General features: G+C 38.3%; 2 protein-coding genes and 1 pseudogene across 8 annotated transcripts in view; all 3 read right to left on the reverse strand.

The window, feature by feature from the left end:
- LOC128599189 (BOLA class I histocompatibility antigen, alpha chain BL3-7) overlaps window positions 1-497 on the reverse strand; it is a 36,436-nt gene extending 35,939 nt beyond the window's left edge. For 2 of the 3 annotated variants that reach the window (XM_053610658.1, XM_053610659.1), the window contains exon 1: window positions 324-497. In XM_053610658.1, coding sequence (XP_053466633.1) covers window positions 324-372 — 49 coding nt within the window. In that variant the 5' untranslated portion in view covers window positions 373-497. The remainder of the gene's footprint in view (window positions 1-323) is intronic. The other variant, XM_053610660.1, reaches the window with a different exon arrangement.
- Window positions 1-20,387, reverse strand: part of LOC128599201 (BOLA class I histocompatibility antigen, alpha chain BL3-7-like) — a 56,326-nt pseudogene extending 35,939 nt beyond the window's left edge.
- Window positions 3,259-13,706, reverse strand: LOC128599195 (major histocompatibility complex class I-related gene protein). 5 transcript variants are annotated; one of them, XM_053610670.1, is made up of 9 exons: window positions 13,621-13,706; window positions 13,404-13,513; window positions 12,844-12,916; window positions 12,125-12,376; window positions 8,908-9,165; window positions 7,694-7,828; window positions 6,056-6,094; window positions 5,916-5,979; window positions 3,261-5,813 (listed from the first exon to the last, which is right to left on the reverse strand). In XM_053610670.1, the coding sequence occupies exons 3-8, from the start codon at window positions 12,911-12,913 to the stop codon at window positions 5,948-5,950; spliced, it is 786 nt and encodes a 261-aa protein (XP_053466645.1). In that variant the 5' UTR covers window positions 12,914-12,916; window positions 13,404-13,513; window positions 13,621-13,706; the 3' UTR covers window positions 3,261-5,813; window positions 5,916-5,947. The 5 variants fall into 5 exon arrangements, with proteins under 5 accessions (XP_053466648.1, XP_053466647.1, XP_053466645.1 ...); XM_053610669.1 differs by having other exon boundaries at window positions 3,262-5,828; window positions 5,917-5,979; XM_053610671.1 differs by having other exon boundaries at window positions 3,262-5,828; window positions 5,917-5,979; window positions 13,625-13,686.
- Window positions 20,388-20,676: the final 289 nt, after the last annotated feature.

The following is a 20,676-nucleotide window of genomic DNA, read 5'->3' on the forward strand; positions in this document are numbered from 1 at the left end:
CTACAACTGGACACATCACAAGTATAGAACACCCGAGCAAATAATATTTAATCTGAATAAATTATTAGCAGCAGTGCTCGCAGAAACCAAAAATCCGTTATGTTAAGCCTATCACTGAATGTTAATAACTAATCTACTGAATAATACTTTACACTGTTAATATGTTAATATGTTAATATGTTAATGTTAATATGTTAATGTGTAATAGCCTGAATGTACTGTTCCCACTTTTAAGAAAGAAAAGCCACTCAATTGGCCTAAACTACTAATGACGATTTTAAATTTAACAGAATAAAGTTATGGATAAAAACCAGTAAACTGACCTGCTGCTGCAAGATGAACCCCAAACACGAGGAAAAGCAGAATCTTCATCACTGCGCAGTTCTGAAATCAATTTCTCCGCTCGAAATGTGTCGTTTCTCACTGTTCAGTGTGTCGATTCCTCCGTTTCTCACTGTTCAGTGTGTCGATTCCTCCGTTTCTCACTGTTCAGTGTGTCGATTCCTCCGTTTCTTACTGTTCAGTGTGTCGATTCCTCCGTTTCTCACTGTTCAGTGTGTCGATTCCTCCGTTTCTCACTGTTCAGTGTGTCGATTCCTCCGTGTAGCGCTTCTTTCCTACAGTCCTCACTCCGTGTTTTGCTGTAGAGTTTACTTTAGTAGAGGAATATCCGGACCAATCAGAATTCAGGGTTTTATGCGCGTCACTGGCTGCTGCGTGAAGATGTGTGAAGTTTGGTGGATTCGTTAATCGCCATCTTGTTCCTCACTGTATTTATAACTGAGTATTTGGACAGACGTGTTTAATTCTTCATTACAATGTGACATGAATTAAAATAGAGTTGTTGTACATGTGTATTTTAGGCAGCATAACATTAATTCTATATGTGTTTTTTTGTGTCTCTTTTTTCATTGTAATGGTTTTGGAAGTATAATAGTGCCAAATGTCCTCAAGGCACAAGGGCATGTTGAATTACAACATGAATAAAATATAATAAAATATATTTATTCAAATAATTGAATAAAAACATATCGCAATAACAATACTTGATTTTTTCTGCCAAGCAATTTGACACAAATTGGAAAAAAACAAACAAACAAACAAACAAAAACCACCGCAATATCAATGCTTGAATTAGTTTCCTCTGTACATTGGGTTTGTATATTTTGATTGAAAACAAAATTCCAGCATTCAAAATTCAAAGCACACATATTCACCTTCCTAAAATACAGTTCCAAAATATTCAGTTGTTAAAATACCATCGTCATTATTCGTCAGGTAATATTTCAACACATTATTTTTCAACCTCACAAATTCAGTCTACAAAGATTCAGGTCTTAAAATTCAGGTCTTAAAATTCAAGTCTTCACAAGAAAGAGCAATGGATTGCCAATACTCCTGTAACACGTTACTCTGGGCCGGCCCCCTAGTGGTGGGATTGTGCTGACAAGCCACAAGAGAAGATGAACCTAGCGGACTGACATGAAGTTGGCTTGACGTTGGACTTTCAGCTTTCGCAAATATGCTCAAATTAAGGGGCCGTCTCTAAAGTTTCATATTGGTATACATGTTAGTAACTTCAATAGCATTTGAAGGGAATGACTTGGTCAAAAAACCAACTGTAAAGTGTTCATTTTGGTCATGAAACCTCCCTCTTTCAGCTCAAGTCTATACCTCTCAATGTATTTGAAAAATGCAGCTTAAATGGGTGTGGATGGCTGTGCAAAGAAGGGAGGGGGAGCAGGCGTGGCAGGGAAAGGCAGGGGTGTAAGAGGGGGTGAACCTTCAGAACACTCACAATAAAGATGGATAGTGATAAAAGGTTTGCAGATGAGGCAGAGGACTTCTCTCCTCCTGAATCCCCAGGGCTAAATGGAGACACAATGGATAGCAGTACAGGTCCTCTGACCTGTCTATTTGAAACATTAGTCCCCGGCATGACTATGGAAGAAAACAAAAAACAAAACCGGTTGCAGCACGGATGGGAGAAGTGTTGGAATGGTAGCTAGCTAATAGGCTCGAGCATTTCACGAAGAAAAAGGGGAAGGCTCTTCCCTTCAGTGTAGACTTTCATTGCATAGTTTGGCACGGGACGGCCTGCCAAACTATGCAATGAAAGTCTGCACTGAAGGGAAGAGCCTTCCCCTTTTTCTTCCCCTTTTTCTTATAGGTTCCTACAGAACCTGTAAGTATATTCAATTATTTTATCTTTTAAAATTATTTTCTACTTTGTTCTGCTGTTGACTGTTCAAATACGGTGTTTTGTGTTGCTAACGTGCTAGCTAAAGTTTCTGCTAACGTGCTAGCTAAAGTTTTGATATTCAACTGTGGGAATTTTTAATAATAATAATAATAATAATAATAATAATAATAGGTTTAATTTATATAGCGCCTTTCCAGAGCTCAAGGACACTTTACAGTACAATGATACATAAACAATGAACAATCATGGACAAACACACAATGTGAAAAACAATGAGCAACCAAACACAGAAAAGAAATACACAGTACAGTCATTGAGAAAATGCCTTATAATAGATTAGGACAGATAGCATTGAGAAAACAGATATGTTTTTAATAGGGATTTGAACTCGGAGATGGATGTGATGCTGTGAAGAATCAGAAGGAGTGAATTCCAGATTTTGGTGCTACAACACTGAAAGATCTGCCACCCATGGTAGAGAGACGAGATCTAGGGACAGAGAGGAGTCTGAGCCCAGAGACCTGAGAGAGTGGGTCAGGTTGTACGGGAGAAGCAGTTCACTAAGAACTGTGAAGTGATTTAAATGTAAGAAGGCTTATTTTATATTTAATGTGAAATGAAACCGGTAGCCAATGCAGTTAAGACAGGATTGGAGTAATGTGAGCTGAGATCTTGGTATGTGTGAGAAGTCTAGTCGCAGAGGTTTGAATATATTGCAACCTAGCAATAGAATTAACAGGTAAACCAATGAGGAGAGCATTGCAATAGTTAAGACGTGAGGAAATAAATACATGAACCAGTGTTTCAGCGTCTTCGAGGTTAATGAAGGGACGGAGGTGAGCAATGCGATAAAGGTGAAAGAAGCCAATTTTAGAAACAGAGTTTATGTGAGCTTCAAAGGTGAGGGAGGGATCAAAGATGATCCCTACATTTTTTACAGTACTAGATGGTTTTACATATAAACGTGCAGAGTAACACATAATGTTTGTCATTCTTACGATCTTCACAAGTGATCAAGTGTGGAGATGGATTTATGTTTATTACAAATGTAGTAATCATTTGTTTACCTTTGTTGTCCTGGGGTCAAAAGTTTATCTACATGGCTATGGTAGATGCACTACGTGTCTTTGTTTAGAGCCATCCGTATCAACCGTGTGCACCTGTCTGTGTTTTGTGTCTTTGTCTGTTGATTTCATAAGCTTCAATAGTTTAAATGTTTCATTTCCATCAAATGGAATTAAATCTTTATTTTGCCCTTTTCTTTTAGAGTACATCTCAGCAGGGCCACGGTTCACAACAATTCTCCACTCCATCCACAAGTCATGATATCGGATGTCAGACGGACAGTGTACAAACAGCAACAGTGTCAGTGGGCACACTGCCTCCAAGGTGTCATAAGGGAGACTAAGGGAGATTAGGACGGATGCATGTGCAGTTAACAGTTTTATTAAACGGGACAACGGCAAACAAATCCAAATCGTAATCCAAAAACGTAGTCCAGAAACATGCAAAAGGTCAGGCGATCGACAAACAGGCATAAACAGGGCGAAGCAATAATCAGAGTCGAGAAACTATAAACGAGGTCAGAGATCATCAAACAAAACGAGAACAAAGGACAACCGCTTGGTAAGTGAGTAAAACCCAATACTACGTGCCGTGTACTGGGAGGAAGAAATGTGTGCTCACTCACATAACTGATTTTCTAGGCTAAGAAAATTTCTTTTTTCCCCCTTAATACAGTATTGGTTTTTTTTGTTTAGTTTTTTTTAGAAATGCAACTGTGATTTGGCCACAAGAGGGCTCTGTTGTCCACTATTAGTTCAGCTGTTTAAACTAAATCTGAGGGTTTTCCCACCCAATAAGTACACTTTCACCACAATTTACTAAGAAAAACCCCATCACACACGGTTTTAACTTTTATCTTTGTCTTAACACCACCTCCATCAATAAAACTGCCGTGCCTGATTTATTTACATCCCCAATTCAACAAAAATGTTGGGACGCTGTGCAAAATGTAAATAAAAACAGAATGCAATGATTTTATAAATTTTGAATTTCATGGAAGCAACACATCTAAAAAAAAGTTGGGACAGGGCCAGAACAACATTGTATCTACTGTAAGATCCTGTGTTTATTCAGATGTTTATAACCCAGTGAAACAGAAACCTGAACATCACAAAGACCAGACAGTGACATAATACACCCAAACCAGTTCAGTGAGGAGGATTTAGATTTGTACATAAATGAAACAAAACACCGTAAACACAGATGTCCTTACACAAAGCTATCACCATGGTGTAGAACCTCTATCATATGGAGCCTACATTTGACATTAAAAATAATGTCAAAGTATTTACAAGACCATCCATCTTCTACCGCTTACTCCTTCTTCAGGGTCGTGGGGGAACCTGGAGCCTATCCCAGGGAGCATCGGGCACAAGGCGGGGTACACCCTGGACAGGGTGCCATTCCATCGCAGGGCAATGCATGAATAATATAATACTATAAAACATAATATATAATATAATTGCAAGCACAATTTCTGAAACTTTGCAAATGACACGATTGCAAATGACATCTAGAGCGATTTATGACTTTCTCTAATGTTGCATTACACTTTGCTGATCATATACTTTACATGTAATGCTTTGTGAATATAAACTCTGGAAGCACTTTGTAATATTTGGTAAAATATTCAATACAATATCGATAATGAAAAATAGGATAACACTTCAGAAGAGAAATACCAAATAACATCTACTGACCTGCATCAGATCCGATGGAAAAATCAGTACTGCAGTTTAAGTTTCAGATTAATAGCTGAACCTCCTAAAAACACTACAGTATATTTCACATCCTTTACATGCACAGTGAATCCAATTCTGATGCACACTGATAACCATCAAACTCAGAATATATATAAATACAATAAAAGTACAATTATTAATATAATATAAAAACAATGTAAAATAAGGCTGTAGGACTCGAGTCTCTTAAAATGTTAACTGTACTGACCTGGACTTGTTTCGGCTCTGGTCTCGCTAATTATGCTCTTGATCTCTACTGAGACTTTGCAAGAAATAATTTATGTGTTGCCTTCTTTTTTTAGAAGTAGTAATTCCTTCTTGTAAAAAACAGACCTAATGATTGGTGCAATGCATGAATGAAGCCAACTAGTTGAAGTAAAAGCTTGGCCTCAAAAACAAATGGTTGGATTTTGGTCTTGATCATGACTTAATCTTGTTTTCATTTGGATTCGAACTTGACTTGGCCTTGACTCGAGGACTTGGACTTGACAACAGCCCAAAGCGAGTAAAATGCATCATTGAAAAGAACAAAAGAATGTTTTTGCTATTTCTTTTTTTTGTTAGCATTGGTGATTGATGATAGTCTCATTAATATTTGTTGGTAGTAATGTTTACCAGATCTTTGGTGTGAATAACTAATTCAATTCTATTGATCAAAATTATTATACACTTTACACACACTGCTTTCCTTCAGAAAAGCAAATATCTGACACATCTTTGACACAAATATCTTTGTGTCTTCATATCGGACACGTCGTCCTCCTCTCTACACTATATAATCTCTATGTTCCTTCCACCTCTCTCTTTCCTCCTCTCTCCTAGAAAGAAAAACAAAGAAAAAACATTAGATGAGTTCAGGAAACATGTGTTCATCAATCCATAATATAAAATAATATAAAATCTTACTCTTTCATTTCCTCATGAACACATCTGGAGTTTAAAATGCTGGTGGTAAAAGTAATTTAGAGGCTGTGAAAGAAATAAAGTGTTAACATGTGGATGAAACATTACAGTTAAATAACACTGATTATAAAGATTCACTTACAGGAACTGGGGCTGCCTGGGGTTAGAACAGATTTGGAGTCTGAAAGACCGAAAATGGACATCAGCTATTATGTTCATTCATTTATTCATTGATTCAGGTTTCTTTTGCTTTTCCTGGTGGGAGTCACAGTGGAAAGAGGCTGTGAATCCGGTCACCAGTCAGGTTTTAGCAGACCTGGAGTCTGGTTAAGAAGTTTGGAGGTGTGGACTACAGCTACTTTGACTGATAAAAACCCCTCAAACTTTTGGAGGAGTTTGATCTGCACAAGAAGCACATGCTTATGTGAGCCATGCCTCGCCAAAAAGAGCTTTCAGAGGATCTATGATCAAGAATTGTTGATTTACATAAAGATGGCAAGGGTCACAAAGTGATTTCAAAGACTTTAGAAATTCACCAGTCTACAGTTAGGCAAACATTCTACAAATGGAGACACTTTGGGACTGTTGCTACTCTACCAAGAAGTGGGCACCCAGTCAAAATGACACCAGGAGCACATCGAAGACTCATCTATGATGTAAAGAAACAACCCCGAATGACAGCCAAAGATTTGAAGGCATCATTGGAACTGGCTAACATCTCTGTTCATGAGTCTACAATATGTACAACATTGAACACGCAGGGTATCTACGGCAGGACACCAAGGAAGGAAGCCACTGCTTACTAAAAAGAGCATGCCTGAAGTTTGCAAAAGAGCACATTGACACTCCACAGCGGTATATTAAAATGTTTTGTGGACTGATGAAACTAAGATTGAACTACTTGGAAAAACCACACAGCACTACATCTGGTGTAGAAAGGGCACGGCATATCACATGAAAACATCATCCCAACCGTAAAGTATGGTGGAGGAAACATCATGATTTGGGCCTGCTTTGCTGCATCAGGGCCTGGCCAGCTTGCAATCATTGAGGGGAAGATGAATTCCCAAGTATATCAGACAAGTCTTCAGGATAATGTGAGAATGTCTGTACGTCAGCTGAAAGTGTGTAGAAGTTGGGTGATGCAACAGGACAACGACCCAAAACACCGGAGCAAATCCACAACAGAATGGGTTCAGAAAAACAAAATCCGCCTTTTGGAGGGGCGGAGTCAGAGCCCAGACCTCAACCCAATAGAGATGCTCTGGAATGACTTGAAGAGAGCCAGACACATGAGACATCCAAAGAATATGACCGAGCTAAAGCAGTTCTGCCAGGAAGAATGGGCTAAAATTCCTCCTGAACGATGTGCAGGTCTGATCCACAGCTACAGGAAGCGCCTGGTTGAGGTTCACTTACTTTTTCCACTGCCATTATGAATGTTGAATGAGTGTGTTCAATAAAGAAATGAGGGATCAGAATTTTTTTCGTGTTATTATTTTAGACACATTATATTTGTCAATACCCCTGACTTAGATGAAGATCAGATCACATTTTATGACAAATTTATTCAGAAAACCATGAAATTCCAAAAGATTCACATACTTTTTCTTGCCACTGAATATATATATATATATATATATATATATATATATATATATATATATATATATATATATATATATATATATATATATATATATATATATATATATATATTAATTAAGAATACAAAGATTTCTAAATGTGTTGTCTTTAACTTTCTTTCTTCCTGCCTTACCATTCTTCCTTTTCATCCAAATGGGAACTCCAGCAACACAGATAATGAAGACGGTGAGGAGACCAACTGTAACCATGATGACCCAAATCCACTCCACCACTCTCGGTGCAGGCCCAAATGTACATATAATTATTTCTGTTAAAACAGCACAGAGTCTTCATTATGTATTGCATCAGTAAATCAGCTTTCACACTGCAAACCTGTAGTTTTATATAGGAAAGTGTTAGATTTCCATGTATCTCAGGAATCTCGGATTATGTCTTTCAGTCCTCCGTCAGCGCTTTCAACCTTATTATTTCTTTTAACTCTTAGTTCTATGCTATGAGCTAGAAAGTGTGGTTTTCCTCAGAGCGTTTCAGATCTGGGGAGTCTAAACGAACACACACTGACACATGCATGCTCACAGTGACGTCCAGCTTGTTTCGTCTAGAACAGGAGTATTTATACACATTGAAAACAGCATTGTGTAGTAGGCGGGTTTTAACTTCTGAGGTGCTAGTCAGATTTAGACAAAACACAGCACATAGGGTCATACTACAAAATAAGTCTACATGTGTCAGCTATGATAAAGGATGGCAGTTGATCAGCTTATTTAAAGAGGTAATTAAATGAATACATTCATCATAGGTATTTGATAGCACAGAGACACACACACAGAAACTATAACCCAGTATTCCCCGTATCCAAGGTGTCTTAATACAGTTCATAATATAAGAGAGTACATATAAGAGAATTTCCTTTCAGAAAGTGTTTCTCTGACTTCTCGGAATTAGACCACTTTGTGAAATGTATACGTTTACAGATGACTTTTAATTGTAACTACATTTTATTTAGTGTGTCATTTTCTCCTCTAGGCAGTGACATTGAGTTACTTGTCATGTGATCAACATTGTTTTGTCTACAAGGATGTAAAAGACAGTTTAGTTTTGTACTTGGAAATATATGTACATATTTAAAATACACATAGCTAAATGTAGCGCGGAAGAGTAAAACTATTTTACATGCAGATATTTAAAGATAGAACATGTTTGTGTGTGATGTAAAGATGATAAAATTCTAAGCATACATATATATCCACATATTCATATTTTGCATGTGTGAATGTAAATGTGAAGGTGTGTGTGTGTGTGTGTGTGTGAGAGAGAGAGAGAGAGAAAGAGAGAGAGAGAGAGAGCAGTTGCAGTTACAGTAACAGAGCAGATCACACACTTTACCTTTCTGTGGAGCCAAAAACGTCTTTAACTGCTTGATACACTCCTCCTCCAGGTAGCGCTTCCCGTATTTAGCGTGGTGTCCTGTAGACTCCCACTTCTCTTTGGTGATCTCAGCTTTATCTTTAGCTGCAATCCAGATTCCAGTTCTCAGATCCAGACTGAGGAAATCTTCTCCATCATAACGGTACTCATCGTATCCTCTAGTGGTGCCGTCATCATCAAGCTCACAGCCATATATCCTCTGTAGAGTATGAACTCCTGCAATAACACACAGAAACCATGGGCGTGACCATGCATTCTTTGGTGGGGGTCGTGTTCCCCCCAATGTTGAGGAAATACCAATCTGCCCCCCCCCAATATACAGTACATAATATTTTCTATATGTCCCCTGTAATGAACTCTGGTAGGTTATGGAGCAGAGAATACATCTGTCCACAGGACATCCACAGCACCCTACAATTTCCCCATGCTGTGGGAGCTTCTATCACTCAGAAATCACGTGAATTCAAACGGTAACTGTAATCCTAAAACTATGTTCTTAATATGTGAATTTTCAGTATCAAATTTTGGATGAGGTGGGGGGGGGGGGGGTTGTCCATAAAGTCGTTACCGAAGATGAAAGGAATGATGTTAGATCTCACCTATTGTCTTAACAATGAGTTACTGTAATTCCTCATGCACACGCACATCTAAATTCCAGAAGATTCAAGTTTTTCCACAGTAACAGAAGGGAATTTTAAAAATTGTGCTTCCTAAGAGATGAATTCTGCTTAAAATCTACAGGAAATGGAGGTCAGTCATGTCTCGATGAAAGTCCTGCTGTTCCTCGTGATTATTTTTCCTCAGACGTCAGCAGGTGAGTATGATTTTTTTTCACTCTTTAATATTTAAACAACGATGTTGTATTTTGTACATACAGTAATGGTCAAAAGTGATGTCTGACATAGGAAAATTGACATTCTTGCCCTTTATTCGAACATGTAATTAAAGAGTTATTAAAGATTTTGTATGCATGTCATGACGTCGTGAAACATGCTGAATTGTACGAACATAATTTTTGGCCAAGCTGTCATATAAAGCTTGCGCTCATTATTCCTAGCCTATCATTTCTACAGGTACGTCAGTCATTATGTGGCAGGTGTTGACTATTTTATTAGACCTTCTTTTCTTGGTTTTTGGTGAAAATGACCAAGAGGAATGAACTGCCTCGATGAAAGTCCTGCTGTTCCTCATGATTATATTTCCTCAGACGTCAGCAGGAGAGTATGTTATTTTGCACTCTTTAATATTTATATAACGATGTTGTATTTAGTTCTGATGAGAAACAGTAACAGCAATATAGCTTGTAGATTAACAAATAAAATTGGCTGCCAAATTAACTGTACTAGCTACTTACACTCACCTGTGGCACCAACGAGCTCCGCTACTACCTTCCAGTCTTTATTTTTGTTTGTAATGTTTCTATACACATTTAATGAGAGGTCTTGTATATGACAGGATAACATAAAATCACTATAATAATTTTTTCTTCCATTGGGAACTAATAGCAGTGGGGGTAAGCTGGCGAGAGAACGACATACAACATAAGTGAGACATATATGATGATGTTTGTATAGTTGCAGTGGTGCAAGAGGAATAAAACACTTGGAGGCATGCTGTTACAGGAAAATAATCAACTTCAGGGTGGAAACTGTAACTCAAAAAAGTTTAAAATGACACATTTCATTAATATTTTAAGCAAGATTTCTTTTTTATTTCCATCTTTTACCAAAAAAAAAAAAAAAGGATCCAAAGCAAAAGTTTGGGCACCCTGCATGGTCAATACTTAGTAACGCCCCCTTTGACAAGTATCACAGCTTGTAAATGCTTTGTGTAGCCAGCTACGTGTCTTTCAATTCTTGTTTTGGGGGATTTTCTCACATTCTTCGTTGCAAAAGTTTTCTAGTTCTGCGAGATGCTTGGGCTGTCTTGCATGCACTGTTCTTTTGAGGTCTATCCATAGATTTTTGATGATGTTTAGGTCAAGGGACTGTGAGGGCCATGCCAAAACCTTCAGCTTGCACCTCTTGAGGTAGTCCATTGTTGATTTTGAGATGTGTTTAAGATCATTATCCTGTTGTAGAAGCCATCCTCTTTTCAGCTTCAGCTGTGTGATGTTTGCGTCCAGAATTTGCTGGTATTTAATTCAACCTATTCTTCCTTCTACCAGTGTTCCCCTTGTCATTGTCTGCAACACAAGCCCAAAGCATGATCGATCCTCCCCTGTGCTTACAGTAACTGTTGGAGAGGTTTTCTTTTCTTTTTGATGCTGAATGTTGTGATGAGGACGCAGGAAAGGGTTTCTTCTGATGAGTCTTCCATGAAGGTCAGATTTGTGAAGGTGTCGCTGCACACGAGAACAGAGCACCACCACTCCAGAGTCTGATCAATCTTCTTGAAGGTCTTTTGCAGCCAAACAGGGGTATTGATTTGCCTTTCTTGCAATGCTACGAGCAGTTCTCCCAGAAAGTTTTCTTGGTCTTCCAGACCTTATCTTGACTTCTACCGTTCCTCTGAACTGCCATTTAAAAATTACCTTTCGAACTGAGGAAACAGCTTCCTGAAAATGCTTTGCTGACTTCTTATAGCTGTCTCCTGCTTTGTGGACATCAATTATTTTAATTTCCAGAGATACAGGCAGCTGCTTAGAGGAGCCCATGGCTGCTGATTATTGGGGCAAGGTTTAAGGAGTCAGACTATTTATTTATTTATTTATTTATTTATTTATTTAAATTTGCATCACCTGGCCTTTCCTAATGATTATGAACAAGTCATAACTCTAACAAGCTAATGAAGGTCTGAAACTTTGGTAAAAGTTATCCGAGAGCTAAAAACTCTTGGGGTGGCCAAACTTTTGCATGGTGCTCCTTTCTTTTATTTTTTACTCGAAAATTGTATAAAACAAGCAAAAAAAAAAAAAACCCACTAATCTTGCTTAAAATGTTTAAACAAATGTTTAATCTTTAACTTTATGCCTTTTGGAGATCAGTTCATCGTCTACTCACTTAACTATTCACAGTAACAGAAATTTTGACTAGAGGTGCCAAAAGTTTTGCATGCCACTGCACATATATAGCTACTAAAAAAAAAAACCAGCCAGGCCACGGCCACAAGAGAGTGACTTGTAGCTTTATCTCTGACTGTTACAAAGTGCTTTCAAAATTGTGTTCATCTTTACCTTCAGTGTGATTAAAGTCTTTCATGACTTCAAGTAAAAGCTGTTTGAGATTCTCCTGATCACTCTGCATAAGCTGTGTCTGGGTTTTCCAGACATATGGATCATCAGCAGCATCGATCCACTCACTAGTTGGGATCATCTTCCTGATGTTGACGTCATAATACACAATCTGCTCTCCATCCAACAAACCGACAGCAGTGAAATTCTCTCCTGGTGTGAGTGCAGTGTAGAGGAACTGCAGAGTGTGTGTGTCTGTAAAATAAAGAGCAAAACTGTGATTAAAGACGTTTCGATTAAACAGTCATTAGAGTTGCAGTGTTTCAGCTATAAATCCTGATCAACGCAGTTGAAACAGCTTAACAAAAATGACATGACACGACATGAGGGGAAAAAACGTGAAGGATTTAAAAAATATTTCACAAAGAACACTGTATAATCATTGATATGGTGAAATTTTCTGTAAGGAGATGTTAATTTAACATTTATGGAAGGAGTCTCCAGTGTCAGCACTCCACATACTGTACAATAATTAGCTGCTATTTTTCGCTTATTAACTTTAACAAAGAGAAAGAGAGAGAGAGCCTGTATTTTTGTGTTATTCCCAAACAACAACCTTTAATGTTGCTAAACATTAAAGGTTGTTGTTTAGGAATAACACAAAAATATGCTTTTTTTCACTCATTATTAAATATTAAAGAGTGAAAAAAAATCATACTCACCTGCTGACGTCTGAGGAAAAATAATCCCGAGGAACAGCAGGACTTTCATCGAGACACGACTGACCTCCATTTCCTGCAGATTTTAAACAGAATTCATTTTTAGGAAGCACAATTTTTTTAATTCCCTTCTGTTACTGTGGAGAAACTTGAATCGTCTGGAATTTAGATGTGCGTGTGCATGAGGAATTACAGTAACTCATAGTTAAGACAACAGGTGGGTCTAACATCATTCCTTTCATCTTCTGTAACCACTTGAGAAAAGTTTATTATATTGTAAAAACACATGTTTAATGATATCCTGGGACATTTGGGACACTTTTCCATTAGTTTAGGATCTTTAAAATTTGCAGCATACTTATTCATGGCTTCAGTAAATCTCATTTCAATACCATCTTCACATTTCACTATAAAACAATGTTTTAACAAACAGTGAAAGTAAGATACAGAAACAATATCATGAAGCGGCAGTGCGGAGTCTGTTTCACTCAGAAACACACCACAGTATGAAGGAAAACACCCGCATTTTACACGGTACATTGTGTTTAAGAGCTCGTGCTTACCGCAGTTAGGTTTTCATCAAAACATCAACAGGACAGAACAAGAACCGGAAACATGGAACACCAAATCAGAACAGCGTCCGATCTCCTGTCTGACTTTTCTTCAGATGTGTCTAAAGAAACAGAAAGCTGAATAATTATGCATGCAGTCCAGGTCAGTGAGGAGGATTTAGATCTGAACTTCAGTGAAACAGAATACTGTAAACGCGGGTGTTCTTACACACAGCTATCAGACCGTTACGGTGGACATTTCAGTGTCTATCAGCGCCATCGGAAACGAGTTGGGACACGCCCCTAGACTTCTGTAGAACTCGGAGAATGCGGAAGTGACGCGCGTGCGCTGGGATAACCGATAGTTTCCTCCAAACAGCTCCATTACCGAACCCCGTCACTGGTCTTCACTGTGTGTGTGTGTGTGTGTGTGTGTGTGTGTGTGTGGGTGTGTGAGTGTGTGCGTATGTGTGCGTATGTGTGTGTGTGTGTGTGTGTGGGTGTGTGTGTGTGTGGGTGTGTGAGTGTGTGGGTGTGTGCGTATGTGTGTGTGTGTGTGTGTGTGTGTGAGTGAGTGAGTGAGTGAGTGAGTGAGAGAGAGAGTGAGTGTGTGAGTATGTGAGTGTGTGTGAAGGGACAGTCAGAATGCAGTGGAGGAAATAATAAACAGACTACCGAGTCCGCACGGTCTTGTGGTGAGACAGGTCTAGGGAGAGAAGACTCTTACCCAGCTGCTTGTACATCATCACCGAACTGAAGTCTTATTTTTAACAGCTGTTCGATTGAATACAGTGATGAAAGTTGCCTAACACAACTCTCCTGAGGTTTTTTTTCTCTCTCTGTGACTTATAATTGTGAAAATTAGAATTTTTTTATTTCCCAGAACAAAATGGCTTGTAGACTTTTGAGAACATCAAAGAAAGATTACTGGTGCTTCCAATTTCCCTGAATGAAGCACATGTACGCTTCTGCTCAGGTGGTACTTTGAACTTTACTCCGTCAGTAAACAAATGTACACACATAGAGAAGTCTAAAGCAAGAGATCTCCCTATAGTCACTGATACAGTAAATCTCAAGTTCCAGCTGTTGAACAGATGGGATATTCTTATTATTATTTCTTTTATTTCTTTAATACAGGCAAATAATACAACATAACCACACACACACCTCTACACACCTCTACACACCTCAGTCTGGTCTGTTGGTATAAGCAGGTATTCTGCTGTTTATAAGGAGATTAAATTACCATGGCTCTTTAATACTTTCTTTTCCCCCTTTCTCTCCCTGTAGGAGGTGGAATGAGTTTCTATGAAGACTACCTACACAAGGAAAAAGTTATCTACCCTCTTCCTGGATATATAATCAAATGTTTTGTTGAATGCAATTGGTTGTCTTGTTTATTTTGCAGTATTGACCTAACTTCTTTCTTGTGTTACATTGCTTGCATTGATTGATATTCGCTTGCTGTGCGTGTTTATGTGAATGTTTTAACATAAGATAACATTAGGATGTGAGTAACAGTGACCATAGAAGCACGAGAAAAATATTAATGCATACACACTGTAGATGTATTCTATGTTATGAGAAGCAAACCCTGTTCCTTCCAAAATTAAACACAGAATAACTGATTAATTCTGGTGCAGAAAGAAAATGCTATGACTGATGTTTTTTCTTCTTTTTTTAGTAATTAGTTCACTAGATTTATTTGTTTTTCTCTTTATAAAAGGATTTTGTTGTTTATATTTTGCATTTATGGTGTTAAAAAAATCTTCTTAAGTTCAAAATTAAAATGTGTTTTTATAGGCACCCCCCCCCCCTCCAATTGTGGCTCGTGGAAGCACTTACATCAATACAGTATCTTATATTACAAAAGTAATAAAATATTCTTAATGATGAAGTTGTGTTGTGGAGGAAAAACAAACACTTGAGTTAAAAACATTTTTAAAGTGGTTTAATACAGTAAAACAAAATCTATGGCGACATTTTTTTAAACTTCAAGAGATTAACCGCAGTTAATTCCATCCGAATCAGAAAGGTGAATACGTCTGATCTCTGACTTTAACTGTGGCGGGCTGGTTTGAGTATTTCAGAAACTGAAGTAATCTGCTGGGTTTTTTTTCACACAACAGTCTCTAGAGTTTACACAGAATGATGTGAAAAACAAAAACATCCTGTGAGCAGAGGGTCTTCAGGCTGAAACATCTTGTTGAAGAGAGATCAGAGGAGAATGACCAGATGGGTCTGATCTGACAGGAAGTCTATAGTAACTCAAATAATCCCACTTTACAACCATGGTGAGCAGAAAAGCATCTCAGCATACATAAAAAATCCAACCTTGAGGTGGATGGACTACAGCAGCAGAAGACCACATCAGGTTCCACTCCTGTCAGCCAAGATCAAACATCTGAGGCTATCATGGGCACAGACTCACCCAAACTGGACAGTTGAAGACTGGAAAAATCGTTGGTGATCTTTATTCCATATTACACCGTAAACATCATCACGTCTTACTCTCTCAGTGCAGCGGGAACACACACAGATCTTTATTCCATATTACACCGTAAACAACATCACGTCTTACTCTCTCAGTGCAGCGGGAACACACACAGATCTTTATTCCATATTACACCGTAAACAACATCACGTCTTACTCTCTCAGTGCAGCGTGAAGATACACAGATCTTTATTCCATATTACACCGTAAACAACATCATGTCTTACTCTCTCAGTGCAGCGGGAACACACACAGATCTTTATTCCATATTACACCGTAAACAACATCACGTCTTACTCTCTCAGTGCAGCGTGAAGATACACAGATCTTTATTCCATATTACACCGTAAACAACATCACGTCTTACTCTCTCAGTGCAGCGTGAAGATACACAGATCTTTATTCCATATTACACCGTAAACAACATCATGTCTTACTCTCTCAGTGCAGCGGGAACACACACAGTCCACTTTAAGAGTTGTTGGAGGAAGAATCTCCTTCAGAGGCTGTAAAACATTCAAATCATCAGAAAGTGAAGTAAACACTGCGAGTCAATAATGTACTGGATTTAAACATCATTTCTGGATCATAAAGGTTCACTTACCGGGTTTGGGTGGAACAGGTTTGAAGCCTGAAACACAGATGATGGACAGACAGTTATTATAAAATCTGTGGACTGGGTTTGGTTTCACGAGACAATTAGTCAATATCAGCTTATTGTCTCGTCTAATTTATCAGTTAAAGCGTAAAAATATGTCAAATATTCATCAAATCCCCTTTCAAGAATTAGAAAGTGTAAATCTTCCTCCTCTCACCAGAGTTCATCTTCTTCCAGACCACAATTCCAGCAACAACAGCAACATTGAGAACCAGGAGAGCCACGAGAGCCGCAACAGCCGCGAGAGCCGCGACGATGATACCAATCGGAGCCCCGTCTGTTAAATCAGCACAGAGTCTTTATGATCTGCTGCAGAAATAAATCAGCTTTCAGTGTAAATCTGTAGTTTTATAGGAAAGTGTTTTTCCAACCTCTCGGCAATCTCCAATGGTAGTGCTCATGCAGCACTATCTCCTTCTCCAAGCTGCTGTGCTGAATCACGCAGGTGTAGGTGTGTTTCTGCAGATCCTCAGCTGAGACTGTCAGAATGCTTCTCTTCTGGAAGCTTCCATCCTGGTTGGGTAACGTCTCTCTGAGCTACACGTCCTCATGCACGTCCTCTCCGTCCTTCTGCCAGGTGATCATCACTGTTTTGGGGAAGAAACCTGTAGCATGACACACCACCTCTGGAGAAGATTCTTCTTCCTGGAACACTGACGCTGTAGGAGGAACTGCAGAGACACAGAGACATAAATATTAAACCAGTCTGTCAGATTTATTCATTTACAGATGACTTTTAAATGCACCTAAATTTTACATAGAAGTGTGTCACAATCATTTTTCCTCTAGGCAGTGAGATGGAGTTATTCGTCATGTGATTCTTTTGGCTACAAGGATGTAAAAGACAGTTTAGTTTTAAGATGATAAAATGCCATACAGGGTTATAAAGATGGAGATTTACACATTAAAGTGAGCACTATTTATCCTGTGCATTTATTAATGCTCTGAAGGCTGTGGAAATAGTTGTGTTTGAAATTTTATTTCACTCACACTGATTTTATATGTGTGCGAATGTAAATGTCAAAGTCTGTGTGTGTGTGCATGTGTGTGTGTGTGTGTGTGTGTGTGTGTGTGAGTGAGAGAGAGAGAGCATCTGCAGTTACAGTAACAGTGCAGATCACACACATCACCTTTCGTCTCCAGAGTTTCCTTGCCATAAGACACAAACTTCTTTAACCACTCGATACACTCATTCTCCAGGTAGTACTTCCTGTATAAACCCTCAGCTCCTGTAGACTCCCACTTGTGTTTGATGATCTCAGCTTTATCATTAGCTGCAGTCCAGGTTCTAGTTTTGAGATCCAAAGCCAGGAAATCTTTTCCATCATAACCGTACTGATCGTATCCTCTAGTGGTGCCGTCATCATCACGCTCACAGCCGTATATCCTCTGTAGAGTATGAACTCCTACACACACACACACACACACACACACACACACACACACACACACACACTAAAGTTAAAGTTACAGCTTTATCTCTGACTGTTACAAAGTGCTTTAACAACTGTGTTCATCTTTACCTTTAGTGTGATTAACGTCTTTCGTTACTGTAAGCAGAAGATGATGGAGATCCTCCTGATCACTCTGCATACGTTGTGTCCTGGTTTTCCAGTAATCTGGATCATCAGCATTAATCTTCTGGATCCACTCTGTCTTTGGGATCATCTTCATGATGCTACTGTCGTAATACGCAATGTGCTGTCCATCCACCAGACCAACAGCAGTGAACTCTGGGAAATTCATTCCTGGTGTGAGTGCAGTGTAGAGGTACTGCATAGTGTGTGTGACTGTAAAATAAAGAGCGAAATTGATAAAACAGTAATTACAGGTGCAGTGTTTCAGCTACAAATCCTGATCAATGCAGTTGAAACAAAAAGCTTCACAAAAATCTGGCTGTAGATTTAGATTTAAAACCCACACAGTGACACGGAAAAACTCCCCGAGAAGACATGAAGTAAAAACCTTGAAAGGAATCAGACTGAAAAGAGAACCGGTACTCTTCTGTGTGACACCGGATAGTGGACATCACTAAACCTGCCATGTCTGACTTGATTTATTTTATTTTTTAATTTCTGTTTATTTTGCTCTTCATCCCACTGTACTGTATTATAATTTACATTAAAGAGAAAGAAACAGTACATATATATAGGGATGTGTTATATTAACAGCCATTAAAAATTTTATAACACAGTTCTGTTGAATTCTGGATTCTGATTGGTCAGAAGGTGTTGATTAGCTTTCTATTAAAGCAGCTCTGACTGTAGTGCAGCTGCACATATTATATATATTATATTTATATTAACCCGCTCATTCCAATAGGTTATAGTTTCTATAGCAACAGCATGTTCACGGGACTTAGTGCCACATAATTGAAGTCTAACAATAAACAGATTTTTAAATGTATATGTATGTATAGTCATTGATATTTTGAAATGTAATTTCCTGTAAGGAGGTGTTTATTAACATTTATGGAAGGAGTCTACAGTGTCAGCGTACTGTACTGACATACTGTACAATAATTTGCTATTTTTTTTGACTAATTAAGGTCAGAGAGCGAAGAAGAGAAAACCTGTATTTCTTGTGTTATTCCCAAACAACATTTAATGTTTAGGATAAGTATTCCATTTGCACGCGTTCATGTATCTTCCTGAATAGCATTTGCTTGTATTCCTATGACGTCCTGAAAATCATATATGGAGTTGTTCCTGTCCTACATTGATATGCTTCATGTATTATGAAAATATAGCAATCCATAGTTAACCCATTGTCTCTGTTGTGTGCCAAGCCTGATATATACTCTGCCTTTCTTTGAATAAACAGAGATCTTGTCAGTCAGTTGAACTTTGTGTGCCTGTGTGTTATTTGGCAAGCTTGGTGTGGGAAGTGTTTGGCGAGGTGAGGGCGCAGTCTTTTTTGTGTACTATCGCTTTCTCTCTTCTTAACAATCGTAACCCGGGGATTCCCTTCACAAGTCCTAACAATAACTTTGGCTCAAATTACATGCAACCAGCAAGCATATAAATATTATATACAGTGATGTCTCTAATTTTCCAAAAAGCTAAACACAACTAAGTTATATCATCAAGTATTTAAATCAGTTTGAGGATGACAAAATCAAGAGAGCCGTGAATAGGAAAAGCAAGGGTTTATTACTGCTCACCACACAAGATCCGCACAGAGGGACGTCCCAGAGTGATCTCAAAGTCCCCTGAAATGGGGCTCCCTTTTTATACAGTTGAAACACCCCTGGTTTGCCCAAAATACCATTACATGTGATGTCTGGGTGATATACTGTCTCCCCCTCAGACATCTCGAGACCTGTTGCGTTTGCACTTTTAAGTGCTTTGTTTTTTTAAGACCAAGTTCTGCATTTTATGGCATGTCTGAGCTGTTTTTGAGTGAGGATATTTATCACCTGTGTGCTTTTTCTTCTTTATCATGGGTAACTGTATGTATGTATATTATGTATATTAATTAGTCAAAAGCACCTGGTTATTAACTTAATGATTAAATTAAAGATATTAATCCATTTACTTCATCTAAATCTGTTTACACTACACCCGTAAGCTTTTCTCAGTGGTTTAAATGTGTTCATTTATTTACACATATGTACAAAATACAGCATCGTTATTTAAATATTAAAGAGTGAAAAATCCCTCACCCGCTGACGTCTGAGGAAAAATAATCCCGAGGAACAGCAGGACTTTCATCGAGGCACGACTGACCTCCATTTCCTGCAGATTTTAAGCAGAATTCATTTTTTTAGAAAGCAGAAAATTTTATCTAAAGAGTTAGGTTTTAGTTTGTTTTTTTTTTATCTAAGTTAGGTTTTTGCCAAGGCATCAACAGGACAGAACAAGAACCGAAGACACAGAACAACAAAACAGAACATCGTATCTCCTGTGTGATCCTGTGTTAATTCAGGTGAGTCTAACCCAGCAATTTAGGCGTGTCTAACCCAGAAATTCAGGCGTGTCTAAATCACCAATTCAGGCATGTCTAACCCAGCAATTTAGGCGTGTCTAACCCAGAATGTGAAACACATACCTAAATGTCACAAACGTCAGACACAATCCAGTTCAATGAGGAGGATTTAGACAATGAGACAAAATAATGTAAACACAGAGCTT

This window comes from Ictalurus furcatus, chromosome 22 (genome assembly GCF_023375685.1).
Source record: "Ictalurus furcatus strain D&B chromosome 22, Billie_1.0, whole genome shotgun sequence".
NCBI lineage: Eukaryota > Metazoa > Chordata > Actinopteri > Siluriformes > Ictaluridae > Ictalurus > Ictalurus furcatus.